Raw genomic sequence first — 21,684 nt, 5'->3', positions numbered from 1 at the left:
CTCTATAATATATCTCTCTAGATACAGATTTACGAGCCTGTCACATAGTATCAATCACAGAGTCAGAGAAACCTCTTTGACCAAGAATCAAGCGTTCAAACTCCATACCTTAAAATTAAGGTTTTGAGACAGAAAGACTGGTCTTAACGGAAGAGTCCACGGTTGGCAAGAGGCCATCCGGACAAGATCCGCATACCAAAACCTGTGAGGCCATGCTGGAGCTACCAGCAGAACAAACAAGCATTCCTTTAGAATATTGGAGAATACCCTTGGAAGAAGAACTAGAGGCGGAAAGATATAGGCAGGATGACACTTGTAAGGAAGAAATAATGCATCCACTGCCTCCGCCCGAGGATCCCGGGATCCGGACAGATACCAGGGAAGTTTCTTGTTTAGATGAGAAGCCATCAGATCTATTTCTGGGAGTTCCCACATTTGAACAATCTGAGGAAATACCTCTGGGTGAAGAGACCATTCGCCCAGGTGCAACGTTTGGCGACTGAGATAATCCGCTTTCCAATTGTCCATACCTGGGATATGAACCGCAGAGATTAGACAGGAGCTGGATTCCGCCCAAACCAAAATTCGAGATACTTCTTTCATAACCAGAGGACTGTGAGTCCCTCCTTGATGATTGATGTATGCCACAGTTGTGACATTGTCTATCTGAAAACAAATGAACAACTCTCTCTTCAGAAGAGGCCAAGACTGAAAAGCTCTGAAAATTGCACGGAGTTCCAAAATACTGATCGGAAATCTCACCTCCTGAGATTCCCAAACCCCTTGTGCCGTCAGATACCCCCACACAGCTCCCCAACCTGTAAGACTTGCATCTGTTGAGATTATAGTCCAGGTCGGAAGAACAAGAAGCCCCCTGAACTAAACAATGGTGATCTGTCCACCATGTCAGAGAGTGTCGTATAATCGGTTTAAAGATATTAATTGAGATATCTTTGAGTAATCCCTGCACCATTGGTTCAGCATACAGAGCTGAAGAGGTCGCATGTGAAAACGAGCAAAGGAGATCGCATCTGATGCGGCAGTCCTAAGACCTAAAATTTCCATGCATAAGGCTACCAAAGGGAATGATTGTGACTGAAGGTTTTGACAAGCTGATATCAATGTTAAACTTCTCTTGTCTGACAAGGACAGAGTCATAGACACTGAATCTATCTAGAAACCTAAAAAGGTTACCCTTGTCTGAGGAATCAATGAACTGATTAGTAAATTGAACCTCCAACCATGAACTTGAAGAAACAACACAAGTCGATACGTATGAGATTCTTCGAAAATGAGAAGACTGAGCAAATACCAAGATATCGTCCAAATAAGGAAATACCAAAACCCTGTTCTCTGATTACAGAAAGAAGGGCACCGAGAACCTTTGAAAAAAATTCTTGGAACTGAGGCTAGGCCAAACGGTAGAGCCAAAAAAACTGGTAATGCTTGTCTAAAAAGAGAATCTCAGACACTAAAAGTGATCTGGATGAATCGGAATATGCAGATACACATCCTGTAAATCTATTGTAGACATATAATGCCCTTGCTAAACAAAAAACAGGATAGTCCTACAGTAACCATCTTGAATGTTGGTATCCTTACATAACGATTCAATATTGATAGATCCGGAACTGGTCTGAAGGAATTGACCTTCTTGGTACAATGAAGAGATAAAATAAAACCCCAGCCCCTGTTCCAGAACTGGAACTGGCATAATTACTCCAACCAACTCTAGATCTGAAACACATTTCAGAAATGCTGAGCCTTTGCTGTGTTAACTGGGACACGGGAAAGAAAAAAATCTCTTAGCAGGAGGCCTTAACTGAAGCCAATTCTGTACCTTTCTGAAACAATGTTCTGAAACCAGAGATTGAGAACGGAATTGATCCAAATTTCTTTGAAGAAAACGTAATCTGCCCCATACCAGCTGAGCTGGAATAAGGGCCGCACCTTCATGGGTACTTAGGAGCTGGCTATAGATTTCTATAAGGCTTGGATATATTCCAAACTGGAAATAGTTTCCAAACTGATACCGCTCCTGAGGATGAAGGATCAGGCTTTTGTTCCTTGTTGTGAGGAAAGGAACAAAAAAGATTATTAGACCTAAATTTACCTTAGATTTTTTATCCTTTGGTAAAAAAGTTCCCTTCCTTCCAGAAACAATTGAAATAATAATTTAATACCCTGGAAAGAAAGGGAAAGCAAAGTTGACTTAGAAGACATATCAGCATTCCAAGTTTAATCCATAAAGCTTTTCTAGCTAAAATAGCTAGAGACATATACCTGACATCAACTCTAATGATATCAAAAGATGGTATCACCAATAAAATTATTAGCATGTTATAGAATAATAATAATGCTATAAAATTATGATCTGTTACTTGTTGCGCTAAAGCTTCTAACCAAAAAGTTGAAGCTGCAGCAACATCCGCTAAAAATATAGCAGGTCTAAGAAGATTACCTGAACATAAGTAAGCTTTTCTTAGAAAGGATTCAATTTCCCTTAAATAAAGTACTATCTGCCGTAGGAATAGTAATACATTTAGCAGGAGTAGAGACAGCCCCATAACCTTAGGGATTTTGTCCCAAAAAAACTCTAATCTGTCAGATGGCACAGGATATAATTGCTTAAACGTTTAGAAGGAGTAAAAGAATTACCCAAATTATTCCATTCCCTGGAAATTACTTCAGAAATAGCATCAGGGAGATTAAACACTTCTGGAATAACTACAGGAGATTTAAAAACCTTATTTAAACGTTTAGATTTAGTATCAAGAGGACCAGAATCCTCTATTTCTAATGCAATTAATACTTCTTTAAATAAAGAACGAATAAATTCCATCTTGAACAAATACAAAGATTTATCAGTATCAGAATGATGATGTTCATTTAAAAATTCATCTGAAAAAAGAGAAGTTTTAAAAGACTTTTATGTAAACTAGAAGGAGAAATAACAGACATAGCCTTCTTAATGGATTTAAAAAAAATAAAATCTCTTATGTTTATCAGGAACACTCTGAAAATTAGATGTTGACGGAACAGCAACAGGTAATGTAACAGTACTAAAGGAAATTTTATCTGCATTAATATGTTTGTCATGACATGCAATACAAACAACAGCTGGAGAAACAGATACCAAAAATTATAGCAGATACACTTAGCTTGGTAGCTCCAGCACTAGACAGCGATTTTCCTGTAGTATCTTCTGACTCAGATGCAACGTGAGACATCTTGCAATATGTAAGACAAAAAAACAACATATAAAGCAAAATTGATCAAATTCCTTAAATGACAGTTTCAGGAATGGGAAAAAATGCCAAAGAACAAGCTTCTAGCAACCAGAAGCAATGAAAAAATGAGACTAAAATAATGTGGAGACAAAAGCGACGCCCATATTTTTTAGCGCCAAATCAGACGCCCACATTATTTGGCGCCTAAAATGCTTTTGGCGCCAAAAATGACGCCACATCCGGTCGCCGACATCTTTGGCGCAAAATAACGTCAAAAAATGACGCAACTTCCGGCGACACGTATGACGCCGGAAACGGAAAAGAATTTTTGCGCCAAAAAAGTCAGCGCCAAGAATGACGCAATAAAATGAAGCATTTTCAGCCCCCGCGAGCCTAACAGCCCACAGGGAAAAAAGAGTCAAATTTTTGAAGGTAAGAAAAAATGATTAATTCAAATGCATTATCCCAAATATGAAACTGACTGTCTGAAAATAAGGAATGTTGAACATTCTGAGTCAAGGCAAATAAATGTTTGAATACATATATTTAGAACTTTATAAACAAAGTGCCCAACCATAGCTTAGAGTGTCACAGAAAACAGAATTTATGTTTACCTGATAAATTTCTTTCTCCAACGGTGTGTCCGGTCCACGGCGTCATCCTTACTTGTGGGATATTCTCTTCCCCAACAGGAAATGGCAAAGAGCCCAGCAAAGCTGGTCACATGATCCCTCCTAGGCTCCGCCTACCCCAGTCATTCGACCGACGTTAAGGAGGAATATTTGCATAGGAGAAACCATATGGTACCGTGGTGACTGTAGTTAAAGAAAATAAAATATCAGACCTGATTAAAAAAACCAGGGCGGGCCGTGGACCGGACACACCGTTGGAGAAAGAAATTTATCAGGTAAACATAAATTCTGTTTTCTCCAACATAGGTGTGTCGGGACCACGGCGTCATCCTTACTTGTGGGAACCAATACCAAAGCTTTAGGACACGGATGAAGGGAGGGAGCAAATCAGGTCACCTAAATGGAAGGCACCACGGCTTGCAAAACCTTTCTCCCAAAAATAGCCTCAGAAGAAGCAAAAGTATCAAACTTGTAAAATTTGGTAAAAGTGTGCAGTGAAGACCAAGTCGCTGCCCTACATATCTGATCAACAGAAGCCTCGTTCTTGAAGGCCCATGTGGAAGCCACAGCCCTAGTGGAATGAGCTGTGATTCTTTCGGGAGGCTGCCGTCCGGCAGTCTCGTAAGCCAATCTGATGATGCTTTTAATCCAAAAAGAGAGAGAGGTAGAAGTTGCTTTTTGACCTCTCCTTTTACCTGAATAAACAACAAACAAGGAAGATGTTTGTCTAAAATCCTTTGTAGCATCTAAATAGAATTTTAGAGCGCGAACAACATCCAAATTGTGCAACAAACGTTCCTTCTTTGAAACTGGTTTTGGACACAGAGAAGGTACGATAATCTCCTGGTTAATGTTTTTGTTAGAAACAACTTTTGGAAGAAAACCAGGTTTAGTACGTAAAACCACCTTATCTGCATGGAACACCAGATAAGGAGGAGAACACTGCAGAGCAGATAATTCTGAGACTCTTCTAGCAGAAGAAATCGCAACTAAAAACAAAACTTTCCAAGATAATAACTTAATATCAATGGAATGTAAGGGTTCAAACGGAACCCCCTGAAGAACTGAAAGAACTAAATTGAGACTCCAAGGAGGAGTCAAAGGTTTGTAAACAGGCTTGATTCTAACCAGAGCCTGAACAAAGGCTTGAACATCTGGCACAGCTGCCAGCTTCTTGTGAAGTAATACCGACAAGGCAGAAATCTGTCCCTTCAGGGAACTTGCAGATAATCCTTTTTCCAATCCTTCTTGAAGGAAGGATAGAATCCTAGGAATCTTAACCTTGTCCCAAGGGAATCCTTTAGATTCACACCAACAGATATATTTTTTCCAAATTTTGTGGTAAATCTTTCTAGTCACAGGCTTTCTGGCCTGAACAAGAGTATCGATCACAGAATCTGAGAATCCTCGCTTCGATAAAATCAAGCGTTCAATCTCCAAGCAGTCAGCTGGAGTGAAACCAGATTCGGATGTTCGAACGGACCCTGAACAAGAAGGTCTCGTCTCAAAGGTAGCTTCCAAGGTGGAGCCGATGACATATTCACCAGATCTGCATACCAAGTCCTGCGTGGCCACGCAGGAGCTATCAAGATCACCGACGCCCTCTCCTGCTTGATCCTGGCTATCAGCCTGGGGATGAGAGGAAATGGCGGGAACACATAAGCTAGTTTGAAGGTCCAAGGTGCTACTAGTGCATCCACTAGAGCCGCCTTGGGATCCCTGGATCTGGCCCCGTAGCAAGGAACTTTGAAGTTCTGACGAGAGGCCATCAGATCCATGTCTGGAATGCCCCACAGGTGAGTGACTTGGGCAAAGATTTCCGGATGGAGTTCCCACTCCCCCGGATGCAATGTCTGACGACTCAGAAAATCCGCTTCCCAATTTTCCACTCCTGGGATGTGGATAGCAGACAGGTGGCAGGAGTGAGACTCCGCCCAAAGAATAATTTTGGTTACTTCTTCCATCGCTAGGGAACTCCTTGTTCCCCCCTGATGGTTGATGTACGCAACAGTCGTCATGTTGTCTGATTGAAACCGTATGAACCTGGTCCTCGCAAGCTGGGGCCAGGCCTGGAGCGCATTGAATATCGCTCTCAGTTCCAGAATATTTATCGGTAGAAGAGATTCTTCCCGAGACCAAAGACCCTGAGCTTTCAGGGATCCCCAGACCGCGCCCCAGCCTATCAGACTGGCGTCGGTCGTGACAATGACCCACTCTGGTCTGTGGAACATCATCCCTTGAGACAGATTGTCCAGGGACAGCCACCAACGGAGTGAGTCTCTGGTTATCTTCGGGGACAAGTCTGTATAGTCCCCATTCCACTGACTGAGCATGCACAGTTGTAAAGGTCTTAGATGAATGCGCGCAAAAGGAACTATGTCCATCGCCGCCACCATCAACCCGATCACTTCCATGCACTGAGCTATGGAAGGAAGAGGAACGGAATGAAGTATCCGACAAGAGTCCAGAAGCTTTGTTTTTCTGGCCTCTGTTAGAAAGATCCTCATTTCTAAGGAGTCTATAATTGTTCCCAAGAAGGGAACCCTTGTTGACGGGGATAGAGAACTCTTTTCCACGTTCACTTTCCAGCCGTGAGATCTGAGAAAGGCCAGGACAATGTCCGTGTGAGCCTTTGCTTGAGGAAGGGACGACGCTTGAATCAGAATGTCGTCCAGGTAAGGTACTACTGCAATGCCCCTTGGTCTTAGCACCGCTAGAAGGGACCCTAGTACCTTTGTGAAAATCCTTGGAGCAGTGGCTAATCCGAAAGGAAGCGCCACGAACTGGTAATGTTTGTCCAGGAATGCAAACCTTAGGAACCGATGATGTTCCTTGTGGATAGGAATATGAAGATACGCATCCTTTAAATCCACCGTGGTCATAAATTGACCTTCCTGGATGGAAGGAAGGATAGTTCGAATGGTTTCCATCTTGAACGATGGGACCTTGAGAAATTTGTTTAAGATCTTGAGATCTAGGATTGGTCTGAACGTTCCCTCTTTTTTGGGAACTATGAACAGATTGGAGTAGAACCCCATCCCTTGTTCTCTTAATGGAACAGGATGAATTACTCCCATTTTTAACAGGTCTTCTACACAATGTAAGAACGCCTGTCTTTTTATGTGGTCTGAAGACAACTGCGACTTGTGGAACCTCCCCCTTGGGGGAAGTCCCTTGAATTCCAGAAGATAACCCTGGGAGACTATTTCTAGCGCCCAAGGATCCAGAACATCTCTTGCCCAAGCCTGAGCGAAGAGAGAGAGTCTGCCCCCCACCAGATCCGGTCCCGGATCGGGGGCCAATATTTCATGCTGTCTTGGTAGCAGTGGCAGGTTTCTTGGCCTGCTTTCCCTTGTTCCAGCCTTGCATTGGTCTCCAAGCCGGCTTGGCCTGAGAAGTATTACCCTCTTGCTTAGAGGACGTAGCACCTTGGGCTGGTCCGTTTTTACGAAAGGGACGAAAATTAGGTCTATTTTTTGCCTTGAAGGGCCGATCCTGAGGAAGGGCGTGGCCCTTACCCCCAGTGATATCAGAGATAATCTCTTTCAAGTCAGGACCAAACAGCGTTTTCCCCTTGAAAGGAATGTTTAGTAGCTTGTTCTTGGAAGACGCATCAGCCGACCAAGATTTCAACCAAAGCGCTCTGCGCGCCACAATAGCAAACCCAGAGTTCTTAGCCGCTAACTTAGCCAATTGCAAAGAGGCGTCTAGAGTGAAAGAATTAGCCAATTTGAGAGCATTGATTCTGTCCATAATCTCCTCATAAGGAGGAGAGTCACTATCGAGCACCTTAAGCAGTTCATCAAACCAGAAATATGCGGCTGTAGTGACAGGGACAATGCATGAAATGGGTTGTAGAAGGTAACCCTGCTGAACAAACATCTTTTTAAGCAAACCTTCTAATTTTTTATCCATAGGATCTTTGAAAGCACAACTATCCTCTATGGGAATAGTGGTGCGTTTGTTTAAAGTAGAAACCGCTCCCTCGACCTTGGGGACTGACTGCCATAAGTCCTTTCTGGGGTCGACCATAGGAAACAATTTTTTAAATATGGGGGGAGGGACGAAAGGAATACCGGGCCTTTCCCATTCTTTATTAACAATGTCCGCCACCCGCTTGGGTATAGGAAAAGCTTCTGGGAGCCCCGGCACCTCTAGGAACTTGTCCATTTTACATAGTTTCTCTGGGATGACTAAATTTTCACAATCATCCAGAGTGGATAATACCTCCTTAAGCAAAATGCGGAGATGTTCCAATTTAAATTTAAATGTAATCACATCAGATTCAGCCTGCTGAGAAATGTTCCCTAAATCAGTAATTTCTCCCTCAGACAAAACCTCCCTGGCCCCCTCAGATTGGGTTAGGGGCCCTTCAGTGATATTAATATCAGCGTCGTCATGCTCTTCAGTAACTAAAACAGAGCAGCCACGCTTACGCTGACAAGGGTTCATTTTGGCTAAAATGTTTTTGACAGAATTATCCATTACAGCCGTTAATTGTTGCATAGTAAGGAGTATTGGCGCGCTAGATGTACTAGGGGCCTCCTGAGTGGGCAAGACTCGTGTAGACGAAGGAGGGAATGATGCAGTACCATGCTTACTCCCCTCACTTGAGGAATCATCTTGGGCATCATTGTCATTATCACATAAATCACATTTATTTAAATGAATAGGAATTCTGGCTTCCCCACATTCAGAACACAGTCTATCTGGTAGTTCAGACATGTTAAACAGGCATAAACTTGATCAGAAAGTACAAAAAACGTTTTAAAATAAAACCGTTACTGTCACTTTAAATTTTAAACTGAACACACTTTATTACTGCAATTGCGAAAAAACATGAAGGAATTGTTCAAAATTCACCAAATTTTCACCACAGCGTCTTAAAGCCTTGAAAATATTGCACACCAATTTTGGAAGCTTTAACCCTTAAAATAACGGAACCGGAGCCGTTTTAAGCTTTAAACCCCTTTACAGTCCCTGGTATCTGCTTTGCTGAGACCCAACCAAACCCAAAGGGGAATACGATACCAAATGACGCCTTCAGAAGTCTTTTATAAGTATCAGAGCTCCTCTCACATGCGACTGCATGCCATGCCTCTCAAAAACAAGTGCGCAACACCGGCGCGAAAATGAGACTCTGCCTATGCTTTGGGAAAGCCCCTAAAGAATAAGGTGTCTAAAACAGTGCCTGCCGATATTATTAAATCAAAATACCCAGAATAAATGATTCCTCAAGGCTAAATAAGTGTTAATATCAATCGATTTAGCCCAAAAAAAGTCTACAGTTTAAATAAGCCCTTGTGAAGCCCTTAATTACAATCGAAATAAACATGGCTTACCGGATCCCATAGGGAAAATGACAGCTTCCAGCATTACATCGTCTTGTTAGAATGTGTCATACCTCAAGCAGCAAGAGACTGCAAACTGTTCCCCCAACTGAAGTTAATTGCTCTCAACAGTCCTGTGTGGAACAGCCATGGATTTTAGTTACGGTTGCTAAAATCATTTTCCTCATACAAACAGAATTCTTCATCTCTTTTCTGTTTCTGAGTAAATAGTACGTACCAGCACTATTTGAAAATAACAAACTCTTGATTGAATAATGAAAAACTACAGTTAAACACTAAAAAACTCTAAGCCATCTCCGTGGAGATGTTGCCTGTACAACGGCAAAGAGAATGACTGGGGTAGGCGGAGCCTAGGAGGGATCATGTGACCAGCTTTGCTGGGCTCTTTGCCATTTCCTGTTGGGGAAGAGAATATCCCACAAGTAAGGATGACGCCGTGGACCGGACACACCTATGTTGGAGAAAATAAGATTTACTTACCCCAGGACACTCATCTACATGTTGTAGAAAGCCAAACCAGTACTGAAACGAGAATCAGCAGAGGTAATGGTATATATACGAGTATATCGTCGATCTGAAAAGGGAGGTAAGAGATGAATCTCTACGACCGATAACAGAGAACCTATGAAATAGACCCCGTAGAAGGAGATCACTGCATTCAAATAGGCAATACTCTCCTCACATCCCTCTGACATTCACTGCACGCTGAGAGGAAAACCGGGCTCCAACTTGCTGCGGAGCGCATATCAACGTAGAATCTAGCACAAACTTACTTCACCACCTCCATCGGAGGCAAAGTTTGTAAAACTGAATTGTGGGTGTGGTGAGGGGTGTATTTATAGGCATTTTAAGGTTTGGGAAACTTTGCCCCTCCTGGTAGGAATGTATATCCCATACGTCACTAGCTCATGGACTCTTGCTAATTACATGAAAGAAAAGTTCACACAATAAAAGTGATTTTCTTTTCAACAAGACCCTTGGAGTGCTCTTCTGTTTGGATATATATATATATATATATATATATATATATATATATCTATCTATATCTTTCTATATCTATCTCTATATCTATATATATCTATATCTCTTTATCTCTATCTATATATATATATGTACAAAAGAAAAGTAGTGGACAAAGTCCAAAAAAAACGAAACGGCAACACAGAGCCAAATTAATAGGAGTAGTCTTTTCATATACAGCTCCCCCTTGGGTGTGCACTTACATTAAACTCCCTCAATCATATGAGTTAAGGATGATTCGGTATCGCTGAGAAGTTAGTACCCCCTGAAGTATGGGTCCACCGGAAAGTAGAGCTTCTTTTCCTTTTCTTTTCACAATCTGCCCCTCTCAGTTTTCAGGTAGATGGAAACTTTCAATCTCAATCCACGTGACATAATGGAAGCCAGAAAAAGATATATAGTGTAATACCGTTTTAATAACCACACATACAAACAAGCGAATTAGTCAAACTCACATTTAAAATCCTCAACAAATGAGGTATGCAATAGGCGCATAGAATATAGCTGGAAAATACAGGTAGTGCACTCAAGCAAATAGTCTCAGTTCACGGTTTCCCAAGAAATATTCACACCAAAAATTCTGTTTTTTTTCCAGAGGGTTGTCCTTCCCTTAACACTAAAACCTTACGCGTTTCAAAGGACTAATTCTGTCTAAGTCCCTTCTTCATCAGAGGTTATCAAATTGTTTGAGTTCTTACCTTAGACTACTAGTACTAAAGCCCGTGTACACAGGCCATTTTTTGCAGTACAGCTGTCCCACCCCTTGCTCTCACCCCCTCTCTATTGCTTTCTCTCCCCCCTCTCCTTTGCACTCTACCCTCTTTGGCTCTCTGACCCCTCTTTGGTTCTCTCTCCCCCCTCTTTGGCTCTCTCTCCCCCCTCTTTGGCTCTCTCTCCCCCACTCTTTGGCTCTCTCCCCCCACTCTTTGGCTCTCTCCCCCCACTCTTTGGCTCTCTCCCCCCACTCTTTGGCTCTCTCCCCCCACTCTTTGGCTCTCTCCCCCCTCTATTTGTCTCTCTCCCCCCTCTATTTGGCTCTCTCTCGCCACTCTCTGGCTCTCTCTCGCCACTCTCTGGCTCTCTCTCGCCACTCTCTGGCTCTCTCTTGCCCCTCTTTTGTTCTCTCCCCCCTCTATTTGGCTCTCTCTGCCCCCTCTTTTGTTCTCCCCCCCCTCTTTGGCTCTCTCTGCCCCCTCTTTGGCCCTCTCTGCCCCCTCTTTGGCCCTCTCTGCCCCCTCTTTGGCCCTCTCTGCCCCCTCTTTGGCCCTCTCTGCCCCCTCTTTGGCCCTCTCTGCCCCATCTATTTGGCTCTCTCCACTCTCTGTCTCTCTCTGCCCCCTCTTTTGTTCTCTCCCCCCTTTATTTGGCTCGCTTTGCCCCCTCTTTTGTTCTCTCCCCCTATATTTGGCTCTCTCCCCCCTTCTTTGGTCCTTCTCCCCCCTCTCTTGTTCCCTCTCTTGCCACGCCCCCATCGCGGCACCCCGCTCGGCCACGCCCCCTCGCGGCGACAGCCGCCGGCCACTCCCCCTCGCGGCAACACCCACCCGGCCACGCCCATCGTCGCACCCCGGTCACGCCCCCTGACACTCCGCTTCAGCCTTACTCTGTGCTGAGTGTCAGGATCCAAATGGCCAGGTATGTTTGTCACGTGCAGTCTCTACTGCGCATGACTGCATCTGACAAACATACTTGGCCATTTATTATATAGGATTTGCTTGAGTGCACTACCTGTATTTTCCAGCTATATTCTATGCGCCTATTGCATACCTCATTTGTTGAGGATTTTAAATGTGAGTTTGACTAATTTGTTTGTATGTGTGGTTAATAAAACGGTATTACACAATATATCTTTTTCTGGCTTCCTTTATGTCACATGGATTAAGATTGAAAGTTTCCATCTACCTGAAAACTGAGAGGGGCAGATTGTGAAAAGAAAAGGAAAAGAAGCTCTACTTTCCGGTGGACCCATACTTCAGGGGGTACCAACTTCTCAGCGATACCGAATCATCCTTACCTCATATGATTGAGGGAGTTTAATGTAAGTGCACACTACTCCTATTAATTTGGCTCTGTGTTGCTGTTTTCGTTTTTTTTGGACTTTGTGCACTACCTACTTTTGCTCTCCACATACATTGTTTACCTTCAAATCATTGTATAGTATATAATATCATATATTGACAACAGGTCTAGTGATCAGTCTATACTTGTGCATTTCAGTGCTCTGTTGTTTATAGCGCTATCCCGCTTTTCTTTTGTACTTATCTAATTTTGAGAGGTGTTAAGGGACTCCTTATATGGGATTGGCTGTCTGTATCTCTTACGGAGACTATTATATATAGGGGTGCCCTTGATAAAAGGCACTATATTCCTGCCTCAGTAGCGCTAAAAGGTGAGTTAGAGGGTTTACACCCCCTAGCTTTCTACTTTGTCCAATATATATATATATATATATATATATATATATATATATATATATATATATCCTCTGGTCTTGGTTGTTAAAGTGGACAGCCAGAACCGCAGAATGAAACAGAAGGACTGAGCAAAGTCCAATAGGCGTGAATGGTTAAAATACATTTATGTTAAATTATAACCCCATCCAGCTATTTCATATTTCCACCCAGCTGGCAATTTTCCATGGAGAACACTGTAGGAGCAATTTAAAAAAAATATACTGAACCCAAGTCATCATTGGCTTGTGGTTAAGGTGGGCGTTTACATGCCACTACTTTAACAAGGAGGCAAAAGATTGATTGTTATGTATAAGTCTTGTCTTACCAGCTCTCAGTTGTACTGTGAGCTTACATATGGTTTCTGGGCCAGGTTCCCAGTAAGTACCAATAAAATAATAACTGTGCAAAGCTAAAAATAAGCTTATTTTACCCAGAACCTAAAATTTATCAATAATAAGCTAGAACCTTAAATTTTGAAAACAGATAAGAACCATTGGCCCAACATGTCAGCCCCAAAAACGTAAGTGTAAGCATTTAAAGTTTGAAGAATAAGTAATGATGCTTTTCTCAGGCATTTTTTAAATCCCCCACATGGTTTGTCCTTACTACCTCTAATGAAAGTTTATTCTGTGGATCAACCACCCTTTCTGTGAGGAAGTGAGAACAAATTGATAATGGAAGTAAATTAGAAAGTTGTTAAAAATTGCATACACTATCAAAATCGGGAATCTTTAATTTTGGCTTTAGTATTACTTTAAATCTACTTTAATTTGGAATTGTTTCTGTCCTTTTATAGTTAGGCCTCTAATTGAATCACAACATACAAAGCCCAAACTTCTGATCTCGAGTTGGCTTTAGTTTGGATATTTCAAAGTTAAATTTCAAGTTAAACAGGAAATTATTTTTATTAAAGGGACACTCAGGTTTTATTACATTTTCATGATTCAGATACAGCATGTAATTTTAAACAACTTTCCAATTTACTTCCATTAAAAAAAAATGTGCACAGTCTTTTATATTTACACTTTTTTTAAATCACCAGCTCCTACTGAGCATGTGCAAGAACTCAGACTATACGTATATGCATTTGTGATTGGCTGATTGCTATCACATGGTACAGGGGGAGTGGAAATATATATAACTCTGAAATGTGTTAGAAAAGAATCTACTACTCATTTGACATTCAGAGTAAATGCTATTGTATTGTCTTGTTATATTGCATTTGTTGATTATGCAAATCTGCTGTGTTTACTGGTCCTTTAAAGCTCTCATACATGTTGCTTATATGTCTGAAGTATTCAGCTGATCAAGGCAACAAGCTTAAAAGGGACATTAAACACTAAAATGCTAGATATAATGATACATTCAAAGAAAAGATTAGTCTGAGAACATGTAGATGTATTTTAAAAACAAGTTTCATTAGCTGTTGAAATAGTGACAAAATAAGTGTAAAGTTTTAGTGTCTATAAAACAAATGGAGCTGCCATGTTGTACCTTCTCTGCTGTGGCCAATTAGGGACAGTTATAAATAGGTCACTAGAGTGTGCAGCCAATAGCTGTGTGGAATATAACAGTTTTCTGCACTTCCATTTCTAACCTGAACTGAAAAGCTGACAATTTCAGAATGGATTTACAGGAAAAGGGGACGAAATAAATAATACAAGTATGTTGTAAAGTTTTTCTATATACAATTTATCATTTTATATTACCATTTCATAGTGTTTAGTATCCCTTTAAAATCTTTACAAAAGAATAGGAGCCAAAAATATTTACAGTGTTAAGTCTCCACAACTTCCCAATTGTGATTAATTTACTCTGTGTATGGGAATAACATCATGAAGCCAGCTACTAAGATCTGAACATTTTCAATTCAGTGCTTATTATTTTAGGTTATCTCTGAATTTAAGCAAATGAGAAAATGCACCCTAGTAATAAAACAGAAGGTGATGTACCCTGTATAGTGGGGTAAGAGCATGAGATTTTAAAACAACTTTCCGTTTTACTTCTATTATCAATCATGCTTAGTACTCTTGGTATGCTTTATCCATCTGGCAGCAGTGTTTGCAAGAATGTTATACATAGTTGCAAATAATGCTGCCTTAGGATGCTAAAGACATGTGAATGCTCATGAACCATCAGCCTACCTAGATTTCCTCTTCAACAAAGGACACCAAAAGAACAAACCACATTTGATAAAAGAAAACCAGAAGGTTGTTTCAAATTGAATGCTTTATCTGCATCATGTTTAAATTTTACAGTCCCTTTAAAACTCCATTATTACAATATCAAACTCACTCAAAATGATTATTATCAACATCTGACGTTTCACAGCGGGTTCTGTTATTAGTGCTTAGATCTATGTGAGAAAATAAATGTTCCAGTGCATGAAAATATAGAAGAGAAGATACCTGTGTGACTCTCTCTAGCTCCAGCTTTATCTGGGTAAGTTTCAGTTCTGTCTCTTGAAGTTGCTCTTTCAGGGTTTCATTCTCTGATAACAAATCTTCATATAACTGTTTAAAATAAATGCCAAAGTAAATTTAAAAAAATAGAAAGATTTTTCACATGTTCTGAGAAATACATTTGAAGCAGCTAAACAAAAACAAAATCTGATAGAATTTTAAATTGTGAATTACATAAAATGTATGGATCAGAATTTTCTTTCCCTCAATAAAGGAATAACAATTTATAGGTTCTAGAAGATTATAGCATCATGTGCCTTTTTTTGGAGATAAATAAAACTTCTACATACACACACATATACAGTATATCTATATATCAAACAAAGATGAAAGGCACACTCCCACTCGCTCTTGGAATAAGGACCAGGGTGCAACTGACTCTAAATACCACAGTTCAATGATTGCACTCTCTGGATTTAGCTCACAGCAAACTTTATTGTGAACGTTTTCGGAGCATTCACTCCTTCCTCAGATGTGTTCCCAGCGGAGAGAAAAAAACTGAGTTTTTCTCTCCGCTGGGAACACGGTAGGTTAGCCGTACTAAGATGTAAAATCAGAAAATCAGTCTTGAAGAAGGCTCAAGGGTAGATACGAAACGTTGACTATGACTTTTTATGCACTTTATTCATAATAAATTATTGGATTATGCAAATCCTGTGAGTGTCCCCCTTCTCTACGTGTCTGTATGTTTGTTCATTGAGGACTGCACCCAGGTCACTATATGTGTACAGAGGTTAGAGTGCTGGGCCACCGGCTACTAGACATATACACACACATATATATATATATATATATATATATATATATATATATATATATATATATATATATATACACACACACACACACACACATACATATATACATATATATACACACACACAGTATTTAAAGTGAAACGCCAAACACACTATTAAATAATCAAAATAAAAGGGAATTCCAGGTACACCATTTCTCCTATAGTGCATACTGATTAACCCTCCCCAGTTAGGGAATGTCAGCCTGTTCTGATGTAACAAGTCTCCCCAGAAACAAAAGACTGAACATACCTCAATGCTGCTTGTAGCATGAGACAGTTCCCCACACTGAAGATGTTTCTTTACACTACCTTCAACTGCTCTGTGTGGAACCAGCAGGATCTTAGATAACGTTTGCTAAGATCATCAACATCAGGGCAGAAAAAAAGATGCCTCCACTCCTCTTGGGAAGTAATAGACTGACGATTTCTCCCTGAGAAAAATAGTACTCACTGGCACCATTTTAAAATAAAAAAACTTCTTGATTGAAGAATCTAAACTAACACCTCACTTTAACTCATACTATCACTAACACAGGCAAAGAGAATGACTGGAGTGGGAGGGAAGGGAGGAGCTATATATACAGCTCGGCTGTGGTGCTTTTTGCCACTTCCTGCTGACCAGGAGGCGCAATCCCATAAGTAAGGATGAAATCCGTGGACTCGTCGTATCTTGTAAAAGAAACCTTAAAACAAGGTTAAAGCACTGAGAGGAACAACAGACTTAAACAGGCCTGATACTAACCAGGGTCTGACAAAAAGGTTGGAAGTGTGGTGGTGATGGATAGGGTAGACTACATCAATGAGGCTTTTCGCCAATTGAGTGAGGTGAACACCTACACTGAGCTGCCAGGGAATCCTACCGCTAGATTTTCACGTGAGCTTAAGCATCTTTTGGATGAGGAGGTGGAGGATGGGTTGATTGATATACAATCTGCTGAACAGATGACGGTCACTAATCCTGTCACACCCATCTTCCACCATCTCCCCAAAGTTCATAAAAGCACAAATGATATTAAGGGGAGACCAATAGTGGCTGGTATTGGTTCTCTTTTGGAGCCATTATCCAAGTGTGTTGATTCTTTCCTACAACCGTTAGTACCTAATTTACCTAGCTATGTTAGGGATATCACTCATATCCTGTCACACCCATCTTCCACCATCTCCCCAAAGTTCACACCCATCTTCCACCATCTCCCCAAAGTTCATAAAAGCACAAATGATATTAAGGGGAGACCAATAGTGGCTGGTATTGGTTCTCTTTTGGAGCCATTATCCAAGTGGGTTGATTCTTTCCTACAACCGTTAGTACCTAATTTACCTAGCTATGTTAGGGATATCACTCATACCCTAAAGGTGATGGAAAGTATTAATTGGAAAGACGAGTACAGTTGGCTTACCATTGATGCGATCTCCCTGTACTCGTCAATACCTCACCAATATGGCTTAATAGCCATTAGATACTTCTTGGATCTCTATACTGATTTATCGCAAGAAAACATAATTTATGTAAGAACTTACCTGATAAATTAATTTCTTTCATATTGGCAAGAGTCCATGAGCTAGTGACATATGGGATATACAATCCTACCAGGAGGGGCAAAGTTTCCCAAACCTCAAAATGCCTATAAATACACCCCTCACCCCACCCACAATTCAGTTTAACGAATAGCCAAGCAGTTGGGTGATAAAGAAAGGAGTAGAAAGCATCAACAAAAGAAATTTGGAAATAATTGTGCTTTATACAAAAAATTATAACCACCATAAAAAGGGTGGGCATCATGGACTCTTGCCAATATGAAAGAAATGAATTTATCAGGTAAGTTCTTACATAAATTATGTTCTCTTTCATAAAATTGGCAAGAGTCCATGAGCTAGTGACGTATGGGATAGCAATACCCAAGATGTGGAACTCCACGCAAGATTCACTAGAGAGGGAGGGATAAAAATAAAAACAGCCATTTTCCGCTGAAAAACATTAATCCACAACTCAAAAAAAAATAAGTTTATTCTCATAAATGAAAGAAAAAAACTTAAATTAAATTAGAAGAATCAAACTGAAAATGCTGCCTCAAGAACTTTCTACCAAAAACTGCTTCTGAAGAAGCAAATACATAAAAACGGTAAAATTTAGTAAATGTATGCAAAGAGGACCAAGTTGCCACTTTGCAAATCTGATCAACTGAAGCTTCATTCTTAAAGGCCCACAAAGTGGAGACTGATCTAGTAGAATAAGCTGTAATTCTCTGAGGCTGACCCGATTCCAAATAAGCTTGATGAATCAAAAGTTCCAACCAAGAAGCCAAGGAAATAGCAGAAGCCTTCTGACCTTTCCTAGGACCAGAAAATAAAACAAATAGACTGGAAGTCTTCCTGAAATCTTTAGTAGCTTCCACATAATATTTCAAAGCTCTCACCACATCCAAAGAATGTAAGGATCTTTCCAAAGAATTCTTAGGATTAGGACACAAGGAAGGACACAAGGAAGGACACAAGGAAGGACACAAGGAAGGGACAACAATTACTCTATTAATGTTAGAATTCACAACCTTAGGTAAAAATTGAAAAGAAGTCCGTAAAACTGCCTTATCCTGATGAAAAATCAGAAAAGGAGACTCACAAGAAAGAGCAGATAGCTCAGAAACTCTTCTAGCAGAAGAGATAGCCAAAAGGAACAACACTTTCCAAGAAAGTAGTTTAATGTCCAAAGAATGCATAGGCTCAAATGGAGGAGCCTGTAAAACTTTCAGAACCAAATTAAGACTCCAAGGAGGAGAAATTGATTTAATGACAGGTTTAATACGAACTAAAGCCTGTACAAAACAGTGAATATCAGGAAGTATAGCAATCTTTCTGTGAAATAAAACAGAAAGAGCAGAGATTTGTCCCTTCAAGGAACTTGTAGACAAACCCTTATCCAAACCATCCTGAAGAAACTGTAAAATTCTAGGAATTCTAAAAGAATGCCAAGAGAATTTATGAGAAGAACACCATGAAATGTAAGTCTTCCAAACTCTATAATAAATCTTTCTAGAGACAGATTTACGAGCTTGTAACATAGTATTAATCACTGAGTCAGAGAAACCTCTATGACTTAGTACTAATCGTTCAATTTCCATACCTTCAAGTTTAATGATTTGAGATCCTGATGGAAAAACGGACCTTGAGACAGTAGGTCCAGCCTTAACGGAAGTGGTCAAGGCTGGCAACTGGACATCCGAACCAGATCTGCATACCAAAACCTGGGTGGCCATGCTGGAGCCACCAGCAACACAAACGATTGTTCCATGATGATTTTGGAGATCACTCTTGGAAGGAGAACTAGAGGCGGGAAAATGTAAGCAGGATGATAACACCAAGGAAGTGTCAGCGCATCCACTGCTTCCGCCTGAATATCCCTGGACCTGGACAGGTATCTGGGAAGTTTCTTGTTTAGATGAGAGGCCAAGAGATTTATCTCTGAACAATTTGAGAAAACGCATCTGGATGGAGAGACCACTCCCCTGGATGTAAAGTCTGACGGCTGAGATAATCCGCCTCCCAATTGTCTACACCTGGGATATGCACCGCAGAGATTAGACAGGAGCTGGATTCCGCCCAAGCAAGTATCCGAGATACTTCGTCCATAGCTTGGGGACTGTGAGTCCCACCCTGATGATTCACAAATGCCACTGTTGTGATATTGTCTGTCTGAAAACAAATGAACGGTTCTCTCTTTAATAGAGGCCAAAACTGAAGAGCTCTGAGAATTGCACAGAGTTCTAAAATATTTATTGGTAATCTCGCCTCTTGAGATTTCCAAACCCCTTGTGCTGTCAGAGATCCCCAAACAGCTCCCCAACCTGAAAGACTCGCATCTGTTGTGATCACAGTCCAGGTTGGCCGAACAAAAGAAGCCCCTTGAACTAAACGATGGTGATCTATCCACCACGTCAGAGAGTGTCGTACATTGGGATTTAAGGATATTAATTGTGATATCTTTCTATAATCCCTGCACCATTGGTTCAGCATACAAAGCTGTAGAGCTCATGTGAAAACGAGCAAAGGGGATCGCGTCTAATGCTGCAGTCATGAGACCTAAAACTTCCATGCACATAGCCACTGAAGGGAATGACTGAGACTGAAGGTGCCGGCAGGCTGCAATCAATTTTAAACGTCTCTTGTCTGTTAGAGACAGAGTCATGGACACTGAATCTATCTGGAAGCCTAAAAAGGTGACCCTTGTCTGAGAAATCAAAAAACTTTTTGGTAAATTGATCCTCCAACCATGTTTCTGAAGAAACAACACTAGTTGATTTGTGTGAGATTCTACAGAACGTAAAGACTGAGCTAGTACCAAGATATCGTCCAAATAAGGAAACACTGCAATACCCTGTTCTCTGATTACAGAGAGTAGGGCAATGAGAACCTTTGAAAAGATTCTTGGAGCTGTTGCTAGGCAAAATGGAAGAGCAACAAGAATCTCAGAAACTGATAATGTTCTGGATGAATCGGAATATGAAAGTATGCATCCTGCAAGTCTATTGTGGACATATAATGTCCTCGCTGAACAAAAGGCAGAATAGTCCTTATAGTCACCATCTTAAAAGTTGGTACTCTTACATAACGATTCAAAATTTTCAGATCCAGAACTGGTCTGAATAAATTTTCCTTCTTTGGGACAATGAATAGATTTGAATAAAACCCCAAACCTTGTTCCTGAAAAGGAACTGGCATGATTACCCCTGAAGACTCCAGGTCTGAAACACACTTCAGGAAAGCCTGAGCTTTTACTGGATTTGCTGGGATACGTGAGAGAAAAAAATCTTCACAGGAGGTCTTACTCTGAATCCTATTCGATACCCTTGAGAGACAATGCTCTGAATCCATTGATTTTGGACAAAATTTATCCAAATATCCTTGAAAAACCTTAATCTGCCCCCTACCAGCTGAGCTGGAATGAGGGCCGCACCTTCATGCGGACTTAGGGGCTGACTTTGGTTTCTTAAATGGCTTGGATTTATTCCAATTTGAGGAAGGCTTCCAATTGGAAACAGATTCCTTGGGGGAAGGATTGAGTTTTTGTTCCTTATTTTGGCGAAAGGACGAAAACGGTTAGAAGCCTTAGATTTACCCTTAGGTTTTTTATCCTGAGGCAGAAAAACATAATTTATGTAAGAACTTACCTGATGAATTAATTTCTTTCATATTGGCAAGAGTCCATGAGCTAGTGACGTATGGGATATACATTCCTACCAGGAGGGGCAAAGTTTCCCAAACCTCAAAATGCCTATAAATACACCCCCCACCACACCCACAATTCAGTTTAACAAATAGCCAAGAAGTGGGGTGATAAGAAAGGAGTGAAAGCATCAACAAGGAATTGGAATAATTGTGCTTTATACAAAAAAAATCATAACCACCATAAAAAGGGTGGGCCTCATGGACTCTTGCCAATAGGAAAGAAATGAATTTATCTGGTAAGTTCTTACATAAATTATGTTTTCTTTCATGTAATTGACAAGAGTCCATGAGCTAGTGACGTATGGGATAGCAAATACCCAAGATGTGGAACTCCACGTAAGAGTCACTAGAGAGGGAGGGATAAAAATAAAGACAGCCAATTCCGCTGAAAAAATAATCCACAACCCAAATCAAAAAGTTTTATTCTTATAATGAAAAAAACTGAAATTATAAGCAGAAGAATCAAACTGAAACAGCTGCCTGAAGAACTTTTCTATCAAAAACTGCTTCTGAAGAA

At 40.7% G+C, this 21,684-nt stretch overlaps 1 protein-coding gene across 2 annotated transcripts in view; it reads right to left on the bottom strand.

Moving 5' to 3' along the window:
* Nucleotides 1-21,684, bottom strand: part of PPP1R12C (protein phosphatase 1 regulatory subunit 12C) — a 666,212-nt gene that overhangs the window by 34,964 nt on the left and 609,564 nt on the right. For both annotated transcript variants that reach the window (XM_053690707.1, XM_053690708.1), the window contains one exon: nt 15,095-15,199. In XM_053690707.1, coding sequence (XP_053546682.1) covers nt 15,095-15,199 — 105 coding nt within the window. The remainder of the gene's footprint in view (nt 1-15,094; nt 15,200-21,684) is intronic.

The sequence above is a fragment of the Bombina bombina genome, chromosome 8 (genome assembly GCF_027579735.1).
Source record: "Bombina bombina isolate aBomBom1 chromosome 8, aBomBom1.pri, whole genome shotgun sequence".
Taxonomy (NCBI): domain Eukaryota; kingdom Metazoa; phylum Chordata; class Amphibia; order Anura; family Bombinatoridae; genus Bombina; species Bombina bombina.
The sequence above is the reverse complement of the archived record's forward strand: the minus strand, read 5'-3'. Positions and strand labels throughout refer to the sequence as shown.